General features: G+C 42.8%; 3 protein-coding genes across 5 annotated transcripts in view; 2 read left to right on the forward strand and 1 right to left on the reverse strand.

Moving 5' to 3' along the window:
- The window catches only part of cd151 (CD151 molecule), a 12,948-nt gene extending 12,275 nt beyond the window's left edge, over positions 1-673 (forward strand). For both annotated transcript variants that reach the window (XM_063197256.1, XM_063197257.1), the window contains one exon: positions 1-673. This exon is cut by the window's left edge and continues 155 nt beyond it. The gene's annotated coding sequence lies outside the window, so the exon portion shown is untranslated.
- Positions 674-1,669: 996 nt separating this feature from the next.
- Positions 1,670-8,187, forward strand: gatd1 (glutamine amidotransferase class 1 domain containing 1). The gene is made up of 7 exons (XM_063197261.1): positions 1,670-1,981; positions 3,360-3,436; positions 3,819-3,924; positions 4,780-4,887; positions 5,040-5,131; positions 5,856-5,949; positions 6,629-8,187. The coding sequence occupies exons 1-7, from the start codon at positions 1,933-1,935 to the stop codon at positions 6,748-6,750; spliced, it is 648 nt and encodes a 215-aa protein (XP_063053331.1). The 5' UTR covers positions 1,670-1,932; the 3' UTR covers positions 6,751-8,187.
- A 665-nt stretch (positions 8,188-8,852) lies between these two features.
- chid1 (chitinase domain containing 1) lies at positions 8,853-19,205 on the reverse strand. Of its 2 annotated transcripts, none has more exons than XM_063197258.1 (13): positions 19,075-19,205; positions 18,489-18,610; positions 17,850-17,999; positions 17,459-17,591; positions 17,222-17,266; positions 16,889-16,995; positions 16,304-16,365; positions 15,978-16,070; positions 12,317-12,418; positions 11,578-11,730; positions 10,468-10,548; positions 9,789-9,834; positions 8,853-9,147 (listed from the first exon to the last, which is right to left on the reverse strand). In XM_063197258.1, the coding sequence occupies exons 2-13, from the start codon at positions 18,600-18,602 to the stop codon at positions 9,049-9,051; spliced, it is 1,185 nt and encodes a 394-aa protein (XP_063053328.1). In that variant the 5' UTR covers positions 18,603-18,610; positions 19,075-19,205; the 3' UTR covers positions 8,853-9,048. The 2 variants fall into 2 exon arrangements, with proteins under 2 accessions (XP_063053328.1, XP_063053329.1); XM_063197259.1 differs by having other exon boundaries at positions 9,789-9,831; positions 19,075-19,200.
- Between the last annotated feature and the right edge of the window lie 72 nt (positions 19,206-19,277).

A 19,277-nucleotide genomic window follows, 5' to 3' on the forward strand; every position in this document is an offset into this window, starting at 1 on the left:
ACCCTGATCAAGCTCTGAGAGGAGGAGAGACGACTGAGAAGAAGATGAGGCGTTGTTGTTGCTGCTGCTGGACGGCTGATGAAGCTTTCTGTGACCTTATGTGATTTCCGTTTTCCAATACATAATGAAATCATGAAGGGTCAGTGTTCAGAGGTGTCAAAAAGTAAAAGTTAAAGTAAATTGATGGTACAACAGCTCATAGCCTATTACATAGCTGTTATCCCAGTTATTCCATTGTACCTAATGAGGTGGATTGATTCGTGATAGAATAAACCTGAAAACCTAATAAGAAATCCCACACATTTGATCCAATCAGAGCACAGGTACATTGGTTTCAGTTACTCAGTAAAGTCACTTTTGTTGGAAGGAAATTGTGGCAATATTTTTTTTTGTACGTCTACTTTTACTTTTGATACCTCTGTCAGTGTTTATGAATAAGTTAAACTCTAGAGAACAGGAGACGGTTTGATATAGGCATATTGATTGTAATAGATTGAGAAATGCTTTGCTTAAATATTGACATGCCACACCCACCATAAGGCTTAAGTTCACAAAAACAGAAGTTATATTTTACTTTATATTTTTCAAAGTGCAATCTAGGACCTTTTCTATCACAGATGTAGACTGACATAAGTAATGATGTTGATATTAAATAAAAAGTTCTCAATCCTAACCTTGCGTTTTTAATTTGCACTGGCTGTAAACATATGTCCGTAATATACATAAAATATAGGTCATCCAGGTTCTAATCGCACTCTGACCTCTGCCCACAACTTCATCCATCCCGAGGCGCATCTTGTCACCAGGCTAGGCAGGCAGCTGCTTGGGGCCCCCAAGCCTAGATGGTGAAAAACAGCTCGACTTTAAACTATAATAGCTACAATTTGTTTTGAATGTTCATCCTTGGGTTTTTTTTTTTGCGTGGGGACACTGACACTAGAATCGTCTCTGCATTCATCCATGGGTGAACAAGTGTCCTTGAGCAAGGTGCCAACTCCAATAGGTCTATTGCTCCAAGGACTATATAACCAAGACTGTATGCCTTAGCCTAATCACTTTGTTTGGATTAAAACCATCAGTTGGGTGCAGTATTGTGAAGCATACTTTTGAAATGTATTCCCCTACAAATTACAGAATACAGCCTCAAAATGAATCTTAACGTAATTTATTAGGCCTACATTAGGCTACTCAATAAGCCTAATCCAAATACTTTGGATTACTTGCTGTAGGCCTAGGCTACTGTCAGGCCATTATACAGACATGCACATTGCATTGAATTGACAGATTTAGCAAAGCCTTCTTTAGGCCTAAATGTATTTTGCCCATGCACTGCTGGCGCTGGGTTCTTTGAATGACTGACACCACCAACATTGACATGACATTCAAGCTGCATCACATGCATGTTCTGTTTGGGTTTCTGTCTGACAATGCATGCACTGACCAAAATCAGAATCTGGGGAGAAAAAAAATAAAAATAGAAAAAAACAGAAAAGTAGCCTACCACCTTTTATTTTGGCACATTGTAGCTGTAGTTCTATTCTGATTATTGATTACTGAAAACAAATAGGCTACTCAAAATTTGTACTCTAGGACCACAAATTCCTCTCACGGAACTAATAGCACGTCTTTGTTTCACGGGGAATGTATTTACTAGCGGACTACAGGAAAACAACAGTCAGCTGACAGCAAGCAGTGAGAATTCCTTGTAAAATGTTCTCTACTGTAATGCATGCTTTGTAATGAAATTATAGTCGTAACATTCAGCATCCATATCGGTGTCTTTAGCAACAGTGGCCGTGATCCTACACACTCCTGGTGCAGACTCGGAGACCGTGGTTTTGCATTGTCCATCCTAGCTAGCAAGACCCAGACTGGGTGATTCAAAGTGTTTGTAAAAATAAAAACAAAAACAAAAACACACAGAAAACCACAATGTCATCTAAACCGACATGCCTACTTGTGGCAAGCGCTGCACCGCAAGGTAAGTAGCGTTTGAATACTCACTCTAAAACGTACATTTTGCACGCTGCTGACTGAAACAGACCCAATGAGAACCCTCTGTGTCTGAAGAAGACTCATGTCGCTGGTTCCCATCACCCGGGGGAAATGTAGGATTGCAGTATTTTCGTGCGCAAAAGACTGGACGATAGCACTTTTGCAGAACTTACCTGTCACAAATACTGCATAGGCAACTGACTGCAGTTCAGTTCACTAACAGCACACTAATAGGCCAAGTAGCTTTTTCATTAGGCCAGGTAATGCAGCGCACATATTTAATATGTAATGTAACATGTATACAGTGCCTTCAAAAAGTCTACACACCCCTCTTCAAATGTCAGGTTTTTGTGATGTAAAAAAATGACAGAAAGACGAATAAATTCACAGCTTTTTCCACCTTCAATCTAAACTATTAACCTGTACGATGCAATTGAGAAACAAGCATAAAGCTTTAAATGGAAACAATAGAAAATAAAAAACTTCAATTAACATGGTTGCATAAATATACACACCCTCAAAGTCCAAATGTCCAAAATGTTCAACCTCAGTTTCACCTGACCATAACACATCTTCCCACATGCATTTGGGAGATTACAGAAATATTTTTGGAGAAATTTACCTCACCATGATTGAACTTTTTGGTCATAATTCAAAAGAGTATGTTTGGCGCAAAATATCACCGGAATAACACCATACCTAACATGAAGTATGGGGGTGGCAGCATTGTTCTTGTGTGCTGTTTTTCTTCAGCTGTAACTGGGGCCTTCATTAGGGAGGAGGGAATTGTGAAAATCTTCACAGGGGCCGTGGTAGTGGCACAAAACCTTCGCCCCCCTGGTAGAAAGGTGAAGATGCAGAGGAGCTAATCTTTCAGAACGACAATTTCTCCAAGCACACGCCTAAGTCTACAAAAGCATGGCTTCACTAGAATAAGATTGAGGTTTTGGAATAGCCCAGACAAGCCCAAAGGTACTGCAACTAAGTATTAATTTAAGGGTGTGTATATTTATGCAACCATATTAACTGAGGTTTTTTATTTTCTATTGTTTCCCTTTAAAGCTTCATGCTTGTTTCTCAATTGCATTGTACAGGTTAATAGTTTAGATTGAAGGTGGAAAAAGCTGTGAATTTATTTGTCTTTCTGTCATTTTTTACATCACAAAAACCTGACATTTGAGGAGGGGTGTGTAGACTTTTTGAAGGCACTGTAGGTACAGTAAAAATAATAATGATAATAAAAAGTATGATACATGACATGCAGCCAGCATGTCATGTTTCAGTGTTGTGGACTGTTCATCCCAAAGTCTGCCAGTAGCCTAACATGAATGGCAACTCAGAATACCTTTGTGTGCTTCCTCTAGGGGTGAATGCTTCCTCCTTTCACCAGGCCTTCACACTTTGCAGTTCAGTGTTCAACCTACAGACGGCAACTCCTGGGGTAAGGATCGGTGGGTGCGTAGGGTGGGGTAAGACAGAGGGGCACTTGCCTCTTTTCACCCAATGGGAATAGGCTACTGAGGGGTTTTATATTTAAGGCTTTGTGTGTGTGCGTGCGTGCGTGCGTGCGTGTGTGTGTGTGCGTGTGTGTGTGAGAGAGAGAGACAGAGAGAGAGAGAGAGAGAGAGATCTCACCATTATGAACTGTGTGCTTGCTTGTGTGCGTGTGTTTGCATACGTGCATGCGAGTGGGTGAGTTGGTGAGGGAGAGAGAGAGAGCGAGAGAGAGATCTCAGCATTATGAACTGTGTGTGTGTGTGTGTGTGTGTGTGTGTGTGTGTGTGTGTGTGTGTGTGTGTGTGTGTGTGTGTGTGTTGCCGTAGGGGAAGCCCATTGATTTTGGAGGGGTAGACGAGAGCACAGCCAGGTGGGTGCAGGACTTCAGTGTAAAGCCATACGCTACCCCTGCCAAGCTGGAGTCCATAGATGGTAAGATTATTCTCATTCACTCAAACACACACACACACACACACACACGCACGCAGCCCAGCCGTAATATCTTTGTGGGGTCATCCCATTGACTTCCATTTATATTAACCCTAACAATAGCTAGAGAATGCTGTACCAACAAAACTACCCCAGCAAAAGGGGTCAAGACATGTGGGATCCAGGATTTGGGCCCCACATGGAGCGAGGGCCCCACCTTGTTGGTGTGCTCCAATAGCAGTGATAGATGTGTAGATTGGTGCAGTATACACACACACACACACACACACACACACACACACACACAGACACACACAAACACACACACACCTCAGGTACAACCAACAGAAAAAAAAACATTTTGATAGTCATACACTGGCAGAGTTGTGATTCCCTGGTTCCAAAACTAAAACAGAAATTTGATTCTGCCATCCGATCATACTGAGTTGTCATTCAAAGCAGGTATGCCAGTTGATTAGTTAATTCACCTGTGTTGAGGCACTCGCCTGCCATGCGACTGACCCGGGTTCGATTCCCCGGCCTGGGTCCTTTGCCGACCCCTCCCCGTCTTTCTCCCAATTCGCTTCCTGTCCACCTCTCGCATTGCCTGGTTAACACCAGACCTAATCACAAGTGAGATCTTTCAGATCGAAACGATTGTGTAGAACTAAAGGCAGTATGGGAGTTCCCAGGCTACCTCTCGCACTGTCCTATCAAATAAAGTCGGAAAATCATCGGTGTTGGAAAGAAATTGTGGCAGGATTTATGACACCTCTCTGCACGTCTGCATTTGCTGATTTATTTGTTTGTGTGTGTGTGTGTTTGTGTGCGTGCGTGTGTATGTGTGTCTTTGTGTAGGTGCCCGTTACCAGGCTCTGTTGATCCCAGACTGCCCCGGTGCCCTGACTGACCTGGCCCACAGTGGCTCTCTGGCTCGAATACTCACACATTTTACCTCTCAACAGAGTAAGACACACAGGCACTCACTCACATCCTTGACCTTGGTTTACCTCTTGTCTTTCGCTGCTCTTACAAAGATTTGATTCATACTATTATTCAGATGAATATGCTATACTCCCTCCTAACGTGTGTGTGTGTGTGTGTGTGTGTGTGTGTAGAGCCAGTCTGTGCAATAGGCCAGGGAGTGTCTGCCCTCTGCTGTGCTACAGAGGGACAACGGTGGATGTTCAGTGGATATTGCCTTACAGGGGTGAGTCACCAATACCCTTCTTTCACCAGCAGAGGGTGCTAGTGTGCTGTACTATCCAGAGCCATATCTGGTACCATTCAAACATTAGATCAGATTCAGTGGATTCAAACTGATCTCGTAAAAACGTTTTTTTCTTGGTTTGAATGTTTGATGAAGTGTTTAACACACACGTTTGACATGGAATGGCCCTGTTGTTGTTGTTGTTGTTATTAATGCAATAGAAATAACAAATATTATACGTTAAACCAGCACAAACAAAATAATGGAAACACCTGTCATTTTGCATCCACAGCTATTTTGCATCTGTCATTTTGGATCCACAATTAATCCTGTTGGATGTGATTCATCTATCTTGGTGATATGCAGACATTACCTTGGATACCGTAGCTCTTGAGTCTTGATGCATCACAAAGACTTGCTGTCTCGGTCAGAGATGCAACAGTTACATGCGCACCAAGAATTTCTCCTTTTGAACTCTGATGATTTTGAGCAAAACTGTGCTCTTACCCTGTTAATTTAATCTTCACACTTCATTTGGTGCAATTTGCAATTAATGAAGATGAACTTCACACTCTAAAATGACAGGTGTTTCCATTATTTTGTCCAACCCCTGTATGTTGCCCCACTGGCTATGGCTCTGTAATGCAAGAATGATAGTCACATACTCATACTTACTGTACACAGGACTAGTTTCTTAACTGAGCCTTGACTTCTTGTTTTCCAGCCCTCGGTCTTTGAACTTGTTCGTTCCCCAGACTTTGCCAACCTGCCCCTCATTGTGGAGGACTTTGTAAAAGACAGTGGAGGATCCTACTCAGGTATGTGTTTGTGTGTGTGCACGCATTTCTGCACGCACACGTATGGGTGCATGCATTTATGAGCTGTCAGGTGAGGCCTGACAATGAAGAACGGAGATGACAAAAACGTTTGACAGGCAGTAAAGGAGAATGTGATCAGGAGTGCTTTCTTTTGAATTGTTTTTTTTTTTTTTTTTGTAACGAATTGGCACCCAGGAATAATAACAAGCAATACATTTTTTTAGTAGAGTGCATTATAACATTCCCCCCACACACACATTTTTTATTGGTAACTTGTTTTGTATTGGTAACTTGTTTTGTTCAGCCAGCATTTCATGGTTTCACTCTGGAACAGGAAGCACAATGACTTTATTACTATGGAGACCTGATAGCAGCACTGCCGTGGCCAGTGATGTCATGCATTTTTGAAGTTTAGATGATCATAGGTCAGAGAGTAAATTACTTGCATAATGTGTCCGCGAGGCAGTCCATCACCAACACCTCAACATTACCCGTTTATGCAGAGCTAAGATTAGAGAAAATTTTAACGTTCAGAGTTCAGATGGATGTGAAGGGCAATTAATAACGGTTCAACACGTATTACTGTACTCAAGTGTTTGTTGCACACACATATTGTTCTCTCTGCATACAGTATCTGATCCCACTCTAATGGTTCTGTCTCTGTTGCCCATTTCCCCAGCGAGCCAGGAGGATGCGCTGCATGTGGTCCTGGACCGGCACCTCGTGACAGGTCAGAACCTGCAGTCTTCCACACTGGCCATCAACAACCTCATCCTTCTGTGCAACAGTGCTCGCTCATAATACAGTACTACTGTAGCTCAGCTCAACACAGCACCACAGCTGATTCAAACCGGACCAATTACTCACCCACATGAGGACCAATTCTTTGTCATTATGAATGGACATTCCAGCCAGTAGTTTTTGTTTTTGTTTTTGACTTGGGTTCCTTTTGAGGAAAAGCGGTTTGGAGTGATAATATTGCTAATGATCACTTGTATAACACTTACGGTATGATACAATTGTGTAGCACAACCATTTTTCAACAAAGGACATTAGCACAACACAACAATATTTCAACAAAGGACATTAATACACAGGACCAACTTTGAGAAAGGGAATGTTCCAACATCACAGCAACATGCTTTGCTGGGACGTAACGGCAAACTAGAAAATTACTCATCTTCTACATCTATAGCTTGCTCTGTGCCCTCATCGATATCATTCCAAGCCTTTTCTACAACACAGTGCTAGCTCGGTTTTGCAACTACCAACAACAGGAAATGACCAATAGGTGCCTGAAAAGAAAGCGAATGTTGAGTACAAACATAATAGAATGTAGTATGAGGACTATACAGTAAGTGTTATTGTAAGCATACAGTGATGGCAAAAAGTATTGGCACCCCTTCAATTCTGTCAAGTAATACTCAATTTCTTCCAGAAAATAACTGCAATCACAAATGCTTTGCTATTAAGATCTTCATTTGTTTGTCTTGCAATGAAAAAACACAAGAGAATGAAAAAAAAGTCAAATGAATGACCATTTTACACAAAACTCCAAAAATGGGCCGGACAGAAGTATTGACAACCTCAGCCTAATACTTGGTAGCACAAGCTTTAGACAAAATAACGGCGAACAACCACTTCTGATAATCATCTATGAGTTTCCTACAATGCTCTGCTGGAATTTTAGACCACCCTTGAGGTGATTTGAAGGGTGCGTTCTCCACACTGCCGCTTTCAATTGTTCAATTTCCAGCCTTGGTCCTGTCACTGTCTTGACATCTTTTTGACCCAATGGTACTGCCATACCAGAGAGAGTAGATTATGTTGGCATATCTCTAGCCATACTTCATCATTGGCAATGTATGCAATGTATGCAATGTATTTTCTGGCTAGTAAGTCTTCTTAGTATTTGGTGGATATGAGCTGGATAATTTTAGAGCTGGACTTCCTGCCTCTCTCCAGCTATAATTACCTAGTAATCACAATGACAAACAAGTTGCGTTTATACCAACAGATGCAACTTGTGCCTGCTTCAGATATATTGAATCGAAGGTGTCTTGCGTGATGTGAAAAAGGTCCATCCATACCTTCACAAAACAACCCTCAGCCCTGGAAAACAAATATTGTAATTCAGTGGGCAATTGTTCTCCGTCCCTTTATGACACCCCCGGAACACCTGACGAAAAGCAAACTGCACAGATGCTTAAATATTACAACACCAAGTTTTTGTCCCATTTCACATGTTTTATTTTTCATTTTTCATTTCTTTCATATTTTTAATTTTCATATAAAACTGCCAACAGTACCTTTTTAAAAAAACAAACCAAATATATGTTTACCCATTAGCTCTTATCAGATGAAGTGCTGAGGCGCAAGTATCTGAGTAACATACACATTTGGCACATGAGATGAGTTGGTGTTAAACTGCCCAGGATGTGTTAGTTTAAAAGGTGTGATAAGGACTTCCTCTGTGGTATTTTCACAGGAAGTCGATAGATGATTTGCTTCCTTCTAAAACCTTACCGCGGGCTGACTCACACGGCACACCAAACGCCACCCATGATAATCGCACCATGTCATGTCGTGTGTCTGCTGTCAAAGTACACAAAACTTCTGTCCTCTGCCAACAGTACTGCACTGCATGTGAATCTTTTTTTTTTATTAAAATGAAAAAGAAAAATCTGCCGTCTGACTTGCATTCATGGCCTACTCAGGCAGTGGTGGAAAATGATTGGTTGGGCTGTTGCAAACGGCTTGTATAGCCTCAGTCACTGGCTTCACATCTGAATGTCCATTTCAGTCAGTGCGCTCCACTCCTCTGGATTAGGTCTTCTTGGAATACCAGTGGTGAGTTTATAACCGTCATGTGAGGATGAGAACAACATATTGCAAGTCTACAATTCCTCCTTTTTTGTCTTACGAATGCCATCACGGCGCTCCACCCTGATATCCAGTGTGGTAATCCCTGAACAAAGCAACACATATATCCACACACATGTACACAAGCAGACACAGACATACACAAGCACAAACACACGCGTACACGCTCACACACAGCTGATATGGTCCTTCTGAGCATTTGGTCCCTTTGGTCAATCAAAGCAGGTCGTAGAAGTAGTCCAGGCCCTGGCCCAGCTCCCACATGGAGATGCCCGTACCCAGCTCTGTGGCCAGCTTCATCCGCAGCTGCATGGACTGGGGAGGGAGAGGGAGGTCAACGGTCAAAATGGAGAGAAGGATTCGCTCATAATGATACTCTAGAGTAGAGTACTTTTATTAATCCCGGAGGAAATTAATCTACATATCAGGCAACAAGTGTCACATGTACAGTATACACAGATGATTTCCCAAAATGCTTTTGACATGTCCAGACGTGCCTTTTTGCAGCTCATGCAATGCATCACCCAGGAAACCATTTTAGTGTGTCACCCTTCCAATTTAACCTTTTCCTGTTACAGGTGTGCAAGTGTGAGCTTCTTTTGGCCAACCAACATCTTCCTTTTGCGCAGACCATTACTATGCTCTTCGACTTTTGCACTACATTTCTGACAGTGGAGAAACGATGTCGAACCTTCCAGAAAAGCTTTTGTAACTGTGGCAAAGAACAGCGAATGATGCTGTTGTGCACCATTATTACAAAAGTTTACATACATGTATGATGAGATAATAGAGGGACACACAAAGTTTTGCATAGTACCGTTTTGCATAGTACTACTGCGTTACTGCCAGTTCACTGAGAGCTCTGATAAAATGCATGGTATATGGCCGGTGTCTTAAACCAGTTTGTCAGCCTCTGCCTGTTATGAATAACTTCAGCTGTTTCAGTGCTTTCTTACCTTGAGTGTTGGGTAGTACACCACATGCTTCACGCCGTTGCTGCTGCTTTGCCATAAGCCAGACACAGAAACACAAAGTGGTCATGTTTAGAATGTTTACCACAGCATCTAGATATGTTTTGTAGTTTCTTTTTTCGAAATTAATTTCCCGCTGTGATGAACCTTTCCTCTACTATAATCAGAAGAAAGACTGGTCTTGAAGAGAAACTGAAAGAGAACTCTCCGGCTGGATTCGACAAGACAGACATGCATAGGGCTATTTGCCTTGGCGTAATTTCATAAACAAAATGTGGGAGTGTTACAAGCTTAATTTACTACTACTGCACATGTATGTGCCACATCAAGTCAAGTCAATTTATTTTCAATTTTGTTACATGCGCTGGTCATACAAAGAATTGAAATTACGTTCCTTACTTTCCCAGGCATACATGGACATTGTCAATTAGACATAGACGGTACACATACATTATACCTAGAGTACCTATGCAATACACATACAGATATATAAAGTGCAAGACTAGGCAACAGAAGACATGCATAGAACATAATAAACAGAGGTATTGTTGTGCATTTTCAGTTATGTCCTATTGTGATGCTTCTGACATTGTGATAGTAGCATTGTGAAATAATAATAAATATTAATATAAATAAATATAAATATATCCACACATGCACACACCTCTTATAGCTGAAGTGATGTTCTCCTGACTGCTCGTCCCACTGCAGCTTGGGTCTCACCTCCCTCAGCAACTCAACGTACCTGCAGGAACAATAGACAAGCTGATGCAGTATAGCAGAAGGCAAGGGTACACGTGCTGTGCTTACTATTACTATTATTATTATTATTGCTGCATTACACTTCGCTGGCACTTTTATCCAAACCCACTGGAGCAATGTAGAGTCATGGTCTGGAGCAAAATAGCCATGGCAAGCACCCACATTCCTACTGGTATCGCTTTCAACCCTGTAGACCAGTGTTTCTCAACCTTTTTTAAGGCGAGGCACCCTTTCAATTCATGAAAAAATTCAAGGCACCCCAAACCAACAAGCCGTAACATGGCATCGCATCCGATACCACACAAGCTTAGAAAAGTAACACATTTGGAAACGTCACACGACCTATGTTTGAAGTTGCAGCTGACTGGGGTGGCCTATATTTACTTTATCGTGCGTAAATGGCAGATGAAAGATTCCACTGACTAGCATTAACTTATCGATTTAGACAAATATGTATTATATTACATACATTTTCTTTATCAGCCACGTTTCCGCGGCACCCCAGGGTGCCCCGGCACCCCTGTTGAGAAACACTGCTGTAGACAACTCCCTACCCATAAGGTGTGACTGCCCTATACTTATTACATGTACCGGTAGGTACTCTTGGTAGTCAGCAACATAAAGCAAAAGTCCCATTTTTATGCACATACAGTAACATGTACATTCATAAAGAGGTGTCTGGACCAGATCTTGTTGAAAGCAACTTCATAGGAGATATCTCAAACCAGCCAATCAGTGAACATGGAAGAGGGGCAGTTGTCCAGATGCCTTTTGGTTGTAGTGTGTGTGAAGTATGAAGTAAACCATAGCTCAATTATGCAGGTCGAGATCCTCTGTACACCGTCTAGTGCAGGGTGCTTTATGAGCATGAGCCACTGACCTGTACGAGCACATGTGCCTACGTGTGTGTGTGTGTGTGTGTGTGTGTGTGTGTGTGTGTGTGTGTGTGTGTGTGTGTGTGCGCGCGTGTGTGTGTGTGTGTGTGTGTGTGTGTGTGTTGTGTGCGACTAACCGGTCGCCCAGTAAGGGATCTGCCCCTCCTTGAGTGGAGAAGTCCAGGCCGTAGAGATTGAGGCCCAGCAGAATCTTCTGCCTCCATTGGCCCTGTGGGTCCAGCTGCAGCACACAGTCGCGCATCCATGGCAACGGAGCACTGGGGCCGGGCCTGGCTCATAGAGCATCATAACAAAGGAATATTGTACAATGAGGCTGAACGATACAGTGAACTTATCTAATTTAAAATGATCTTTCAACCTCTTTGGGGTTGTATGAATGTTGGTCGTTTTCTAACTCCTGCCAAGGGTTCTTTTTGGCATATTTACATGGTCATTTTTTTTTTCTTAACAGGGATGGTTATTTTTAGGCATTATCCTTATTATATAAAACCATTACGGTACATAAATAAACATTCAAATAAATGTGAAACAGGATGTGACAGGTCAGGTCAAGTAAGAAATAGGGCACAACAAAGCAATTTTATTGAACTCTCTCGGCTGTCTGAATACAACACACCATTCTCTCAACTTTTATACTGCCTTCAACATACTGTAACCAATAGATTTATTACTACAATATTATTAATATAAGTATGAGTGAGAATGCTCTGGCCTGATGCAACTAAAATGAATCAGGATCTGGACCTTTCCTGTTTCTGACGCTCAAATGTTAACTTAATTAACAGTTTCAGGGAAGGAACCATTTTCATCCTCTAAGAGTGAACAAGTTTTATTTTAGACTGTGTGTGTGCTTACCCATTGGGACCGGAGTAGTCATACGTCATGAGGCTGAAGCCATCCACCACAGGAGCCAGTTTCTCAAACTCCTCTCTACCAAACATCCCTGGCTGGCCCGTTCTACAACACACACACGCACGCACGCACGTGAAGATTTTGTATAGATCCGTCAGTGTTTGCATAAAGCAGGCAAAGATAGTAGGTTTATACATGCATGTCTCTTAGGCAGACATGTGGACTCGAGTCTAGTGACTTTGACTCGAGTCAGACTCGAGTCAGCGGTGTGAAGACTTGCGACTTGAAATTTCAAGATCAGAAAGGACTTGCGACTCGACTCGACTTGCACGCCTTTGACTCGGGACTCGACTTGGACTTGACAGTTGTAACTTGCAATGACTTGGCGTGACTTGCCACGTTTGGTCTATTTTTTTGTAACAAGTCAGACCCTTGTCTGCAGAATGCAACAGCCCCCCCCCATATTCTTTGTTAGAATCACGTCATTGCTGTAAGCGGTGCTATGGAGCCTGGACGCTGCGACTAGCGGCAACAGTGAAACACCATCTCAGAGTCTCCAGAACAAACATAGCCCACATTTTAAACCATCCGATGTTACCATCGCGGTTACCATCGCGGAAGTTAATTTGTCTCCCTCTCTCCACAACTCGTTTTACATTCTTGTATGGAAGTTTGATCTTATCTCTGATCTCGACACTCTGATCAACAAAATATTTTCTATCAATGTTGTAGGAAGAGTGTGTGGTGGGGAGTGTGATGTGCAACACGCGTCTGTAGGCTACACACCAATGCTGCATTGTGCGAAGCATATGCGTTTTGAGATGTCTGAAATCAGTTGAAAAACAATCTCCCACCTGCAGTATGAGACTAAGCTGGATGAGGTAATTTGCTGGTTGTGGAAGAGTTCGCCATAAAGTTATTAATGGGGCGTCAGACAATGGAGATGCAGATTTGCCAACCGAGTTTGAGCATAGCCTACACAGCTAAAAGTAGCCTAGGTAGGCCTATTGTTCTTAGAACGATGAAAACCTACGAAGTCGGACAATAAGTCAGAGCGGAGCATTGCGCAATAAGCATGCATTTGCTTTTGGGAAATTTCCGCCATTCTTGTGGACGAAAGAAATGTGACCGGCAAGTTGAGGGGACTCCAGTTAGGAGACAGCTGGCATAAGTTCACGCTTGTAGTGGGTTAGAGTCAAAGTTTAAACGTTTCTTTTAATAGCCTATTTTTAACCTTATTAAATGGGCATCAGGACGCTATTTCACAGACTAACTCACTGGGCACATTCAATGCGTCTAGTCCATGGCTAAAGAAACGCAAGCCGACGCACGCTATTGCTGAGTGGTGCAAGACATGCATGGCTCGGCTTCCCGTGGATAAAGCGCCCTGTTGCCCAACCTATCTCGCGCTGCTCCCCATCTTGCGCTCGTGAAACTTGTATCTCATGGTGTCGACTCAATCTTATATTAAGTTTCTCACAGTTCAAACATGTTTTGGTTGGTAATTTTGGAAGTTTGGAGTCACAATTGCCGTTGCTTGGAAATGACAGGTTAGAGCAGAGCACGACGCAAGCACTGGAGAACTGGCTTGTTAAACCCTGCTTTCCAAATAAACAAAAATCAGGAAACATAGATTCAGAACTTTGTTTGGCTACAATCTGTGACGTGCACGGTGGGAGAACTTATTCTTTCTGAAGATGCATGCATACAAGTGACTTTGTGGGGGAGAGGGAGGACAGCGAGACGAGGGTGAGAGGCGCAGACAACAATGCGACACATTTTGACGTGACTGACTGCAAACGTCGGGCATTCAGTAACTGGATAGTAGCCTACTGCAAGCGGCACACCAAACAGCACAGGGAAGATTCATCCACTTAGAGAAAAAATGAGAGCGAAATGTTGGATAGGGCATTATACACCGTACTTCTTCCTATTGCCTACTGTAGAAGCGCAGAACAAGTTTGGCTCGTGAACTGACATTCTCACGCCACGTTTAGGTCTAATTTGCATTATTTCAGACTACGGCAGCGTGCAGGCGAATAAGCCCCGAGAAGAAGTCTAGTAGGCTAATATAACAAGACGTGGATGACCATCCTGCAAACGAATGTTCTAGCGCGGACTTTGACGCAGTAGAAATGTTTTCGTGATTGGTCATTGCGGTGAGAATGTGAGGGGGAAACCGACAATGCCGATACAGCTTCAACAATTTTCAGGAATTTAATCCAACTAACTAACTAGGCCTAAATTTGTCCTCATTTCTTAGCCCATGTGGACAATTGTCTTCTAGGCTAAATACTGTTGGCACAAAGCCTACAGCAGATAGCATATAGTGCGCCGCACCATGCGCTCATTGGTGGGTTCACTGTCAGTGGTCAGCTTTTGGTTTAAAGAGCTTCCTGCTGAGCTGTGCTGTTAACTCATCGCCCTGCCTCACATGTGTATCCCCCCCCCCCACACACACACACACACACTGGGAGGAATAATAATAATTTTAAAAGTCTTTTTATTGATTACTTTCTTGAATTATCTTGATGAGAATGGTGAGCTTAATATGGTACCTTAAGGAAAATGGCATCTTTTAAAGCCAAACCAAAATGTTAACATTAGTGGAGTGGTACACTACAGTAAAGAGAGGGGCGTTGGGTAGCACCTGTAAGACATGAACTACTTTAACCCTTCATATACATAGTAGCCTCGGCTGTATGAAAGCGTGAATCCGTGTTTTCAGGTCCGAAGTGTAATGTATCTCCCTAATGTCTGAAAAAAACTTTCCCCGGGACCACCTCAGCATCCCTGGCTTAGTCTATTTTTTTCCTCATTGAAATTAAACGGTGTTAAAACAGTCAAGGCTTGTAGTTTCGGGGGTGTGGATTTAGGGGGTGCATTCAGAGTTTTTGGTCCTGGGCCCAGCCAAAGCTGTGGCCCTGTGCTCCTAGTGAAAAAGTTAACCAGAGCTCTGCCCTTAGCGTTATGATGCTAGAGTCTGTATACAACCTTGACTAGATATGACTGGTCTTCTGCAGTTGATGGAACGGACACACACACACACACACACACACACACACACACACACACAGACACAGACACAGACACAGACACAGACACACACACAGACGCACACATGCATGCAAACAGGACTATTTGCCCACTGGACAGTAAATATTTGGCATATGGTTGCTCCTTTGTTTAAGTACAAATTCACATGAAATGTATTTTTATGTGAAAAAAATATGAAATTAAATGACATTTTACATACACAGCACAAGCAGTAATTTGGTTTAGACTGATTTCTCAGCAACTGTTTTAGTAATTGTCATCTTTTTACTTAGGTCTCATTATTATACTAATGAATTTATGATCGAAATTGTGATTGCAAATAGAAAATCCCTTTGTGACTTGTTAAGGACTTGAAAAAAAATGAGACTTGGACTTGGACTTGACTTGGCTGGGGTACGACTTGGACTTGGACTTGACTTGGTCAGATGTGTCTTGACTTGTGACTTGACTCGGACTTGAGTGGAAAGACTCGAGACTTACTTGTGACTTGCACATTAGTGACTTGGTCACACCTCTGCTCCTAAGTACTTGAAATGGTGTGAGACGAGTTTGATGTTGGTAGCACAGGTGTTGTTGTTGCTGTGTGTGTGTGTGTGTGTCTTGTTACCCCGGGGCCACAGCAGGTGGAATGACGAGGACACAAATCAGCTTCCCAGCATTCAGAATCTCACACAGGTGAGTCACCAGATGCACCAGCTCTCTACCACACACACACACACACACACACACACACACACACACACACTTAACAAAATACATAGACATACAGTTATTGTGCAACAGTTATCGTGTAAACGGTTATAGTGCAAAGTTGATAGCAGTAGGAACCAGTTGGCAAGAGGGGGGAACTGTGTAGCCTACTTTACGTCTGTGATTTAATTGTAAAACAAGATGTGTGATGGGGCAGTTCATGAACACAATAACAACACTAACTTTCGCTTGTTTCCTCCCAGCTGACTCCACAGCTCCAGCGTAAAGCCATCAAACTTTTCTGTCTGTGGGGTCAAAGAAAATGACCAGTTATCATCATTATAAAGTTAAGCAGAATCCCAATTACCTCTATTATAGACAAAGATAATCTTGGTTAGGTCATGAGACAGACTTAATCTCACCGCATGCAAGTGCAATTCACCGTTCATGTACTGATAAATACGAAATGCTTATTATTCCAAAAAATGATTCCATAATTGGCGAAATACTCCAGTTACGTCAACCATAGGTGGAGGTAACCTGGTACTCACGCAGATGGTTGTTGGGAGCTCAAAAAATTGGGCGAAAATAGCACGAGGGTCTGCGTGAGACCCAGGCTAATGTTGAGGACCCTTTTAAAACAAATTGACCTCCGACCTCAGCATGGACATGTGCATTCAAGCTTTGTCAAATAACCTAGACCTTCATCCTGACCAGCAACTGACCCTTCATTACCAAACCAACCTACCACTAAGAAGAACAGAAAATACAACACCGGTGTAACTATAACAACACCTCCTCCTCCTCCTCCTCCTCCTCCTCACCCACCGTTCCAACGTCCACCATCTCCCTGCCCAGCTCCTCGATCTCATCCTCGCTGTCCAGTACGCTCATGTAGTCCTGGTAGGACCAGCCGTCAAACAGCAAACGAGGCACTTGTTTAGGGGAGGGGGTGAAGAACGGAGAGAGAGGGGAGGGAAGGAGGGGAAGAAAGGGGTTTAAGGCACAGAAAGAGATCCAGAACGATTGGGTTGTTATTATAGCTAGATGAAAACATTAACAAATTTGGGGGGAAAAAATACATTAAGCTCCCAAGTGACTGATGTGCTGGAGCTTGACCCGTGTCTAACTAATAACACGGACAGCACTCACACTACTCACATATTTTGTTCTTCTTGTTGGCTTTTCTAACAGCTTTGACCCAGCCTGCAAACACACAGATACACATCACTATACGAGTCGTGTTGGATAAAACCATCTGATAAATGTAATGCCATGCACACATTGTGTGTGTTTGTGTGTGTGTGTGTGTGTGTGTGTGTGTGTGTGTGTGTGTGTGTGTGTGTGTGTGTGTGTGTGTGTGTGTGTGTGTGTGTGTGTTTGTGTGTGTGTACGTACCAGGGTCATGGTCATGCAGGCCAGTGACATGGTAGCTCTCGGGACCTCTGCGTCTGATCTGAAGCCACACCGGAGACACGGAGGTCAGTTTAGGACCAAAGAGCTTTGCGATGTCGTAGCCATGGGAGTTCCACTGTAGGTTTGGGGAGTGAGAGGGAGAGACAGGACAGGGAGGGGACAGGGCAGGAAGGAGCACAACCATACTGTAATGTGAAATGTGCATCAAGGCATCTTCATCTAATAAATGATACTCTCTTGTACTCCACTGTAATGCGATGCAAGAAAACAAATCTTGAATCACGTCATGATAAATAGGAATTGAAATACGGCATTCTTGATTGTTGTTTATGCAGTGTTGTGGTTGACTGTGCATGTCTATTCGTTTACTCACAGGGGTGATGTAGCCAAGCACTGCACCTTGGAACTGGCGTTTGGAAATGGCTTGGGGACAGTAGCGCCTCTCCTCACGGACGATGTCCCTCCATTGGGCGTCTGTCACAACCAGGCCTCGCTGTTGAACCGGTCGGTCAGCAACTGCAGACTGACATACCGTACACACAGAACAAGTTAAAGAGAGAGGAGACAGACACATATACTGTATCATGAAAGTACAGGAGAACGGTAAAACCCTATTATTTTACTCAAGGGGAAGTGTAAAATAAGCTTATTTCCAAAAACGGGACAGTATCACTTTAAGTTCTGAGAGTAAACGTACAAAAGTCCCTGCTGTGCAAGTTAAGCCTGATAGTAAACTTAACAATAGAACAACCCAAATGCATCATGAATATTCTCATAAAGACAAAGCTCTCAAATAAAGAGGTTAACCACTGCCTCCAAATGAACTTACTTGTGCTTTACTTTTCATAAATTACTTATTTCAATACATAAACAAAAAAATAATACTCCAAGAAAGTACAGGTAGGCTACTGCATTTTAGTACTTAAGTATTTCGGCTGTAGTCACTGTTCAGTAAAGAGGTCAAATGTGAGTGGTGACGTCTGAAATCAAGGCTGTTGTGTTATAAACTAACCTCTGATTCTTGTGACTTGGTGGCCTTCTTGCCGTCTGTTTTGGACAGAGTGCCACCAACCAGAGATAAGCAGGTGCAGGACCACACGAGTGTTAACGTTACTACTGCTCTCATTTCACCTCCTGCAGGGATACATACATTTATGCACAGTCATGTTAATGCATTCATCATCATTCATCATTTCGACAGGTGGCAGGGCGGCCCACTAAAACTGATGCAAGAAAGACACGGTGTCCTGTACCTGACCTGAGTTCTACGGAGGCAAATGTACATTGGCTTTTAAAGTAGTTAATGTTTACGAGAACGTTTGCTAAAGAATGAATAACAAGTGGTCGCGTCAGTCAGACACATAGATTGGTATTGCTTGCCTACTTGCTTGTTTCACTAACAACTAGGCTACGCCAAAGACTAGTGATGTTAGAGAGATAATGTAGAGATGTTCAAGCCTGGTCCATGGCATGCTGCAAGCTTAGCAATCACATTACATTAGCATGTAGATGGCCATGGACTCAAAACAAGATTGAAAAGCAATACGCTGGACTTTGCCATAATGTGTCACCCATAAAAGTAAATGCTTGCAACTTGCCTGATATCGTTCATGAGATAACTTGGTGCGGTGTCCTACAGTAACATCGTAACATCCCCGTCAGCATTCTGCTCAAGCAACTTGTCGTGGTCGTGGTTGTAGAAAGTCACGTGACTAAAAATGTCAAACTTGGCTTCCGCTATTAGCTGTTCAGAATAAAAGCCCAGAACGAGGCTGAGGCACAGACCTGGTTAATCTAGGTC

This window comes from Engraulis encrasicolus, chromosome 4, assembly GCF_034702125.1.
Source record: "Engraulis encrasicolus isolate BLACKSEA-1 chromosome 4, IST_EnEncr_1.0, whole genome shotgun sequence".
NCBI classification, from domain to species: domain Eukaryota; kingdom Metazoa; phylum Chordata; class Actinopteri; order Clupeiformes; family Engraulidae; genus Engraulis; species Engraulis encrasicolus.

What these genes read in the sequence shown, in the direction of transcription:
- gatd1 (XM_063197261.1), top strand. Translation starts at nt 1,933, where the DNA reads ATGTCATCTAAACCGACATGCCTACTTGTGGCAAGCGCTGCACCGCAA. An exon ending in GGCAAGCGCTGCACCGCAAG is followed by an intron (nt 1,982 to 3,359) that starts GTAAGTAGCGTT and finishes TGCTTCCTCTAG; the next exon opens with GGGTGAATGCTTCCTCCTTT. An exon ending in ACATTTTACCTCTCAACAGA is followed by an intron (nt 4,888 to 5,039) that starts GTAAGACACACA and finishes GTGTGTGTGTAG; the next exon opens with AGCCAGTCTGTGCAATAGGC.
- chid1 (XM_063197258.1), bottom strand. Translation starts at nt 18,602, where the DNA reads ATGAGAGCAGTAGTAACGTTAACACTCGTGTGGTCCTGCACCTGCTTA. An exon ending in TGCTTGGCTACATCACCCCT is followed by an intron (nt 17,592 to 17,849) that starts GTGAGTAAACGA and finishes CCAAACCTACAG; the next exon opens with TGGAACTCCCATGGCTACGA. An exon ending in TGTACTACCCAACACTCAAG is followed by an intron (nt 9,148 to 9,788) that starts GTAAGAAAGCAC and finishes CTCCCTCCCCAG; the next exon opens with TCCATGCAGCTGCGGATGAA.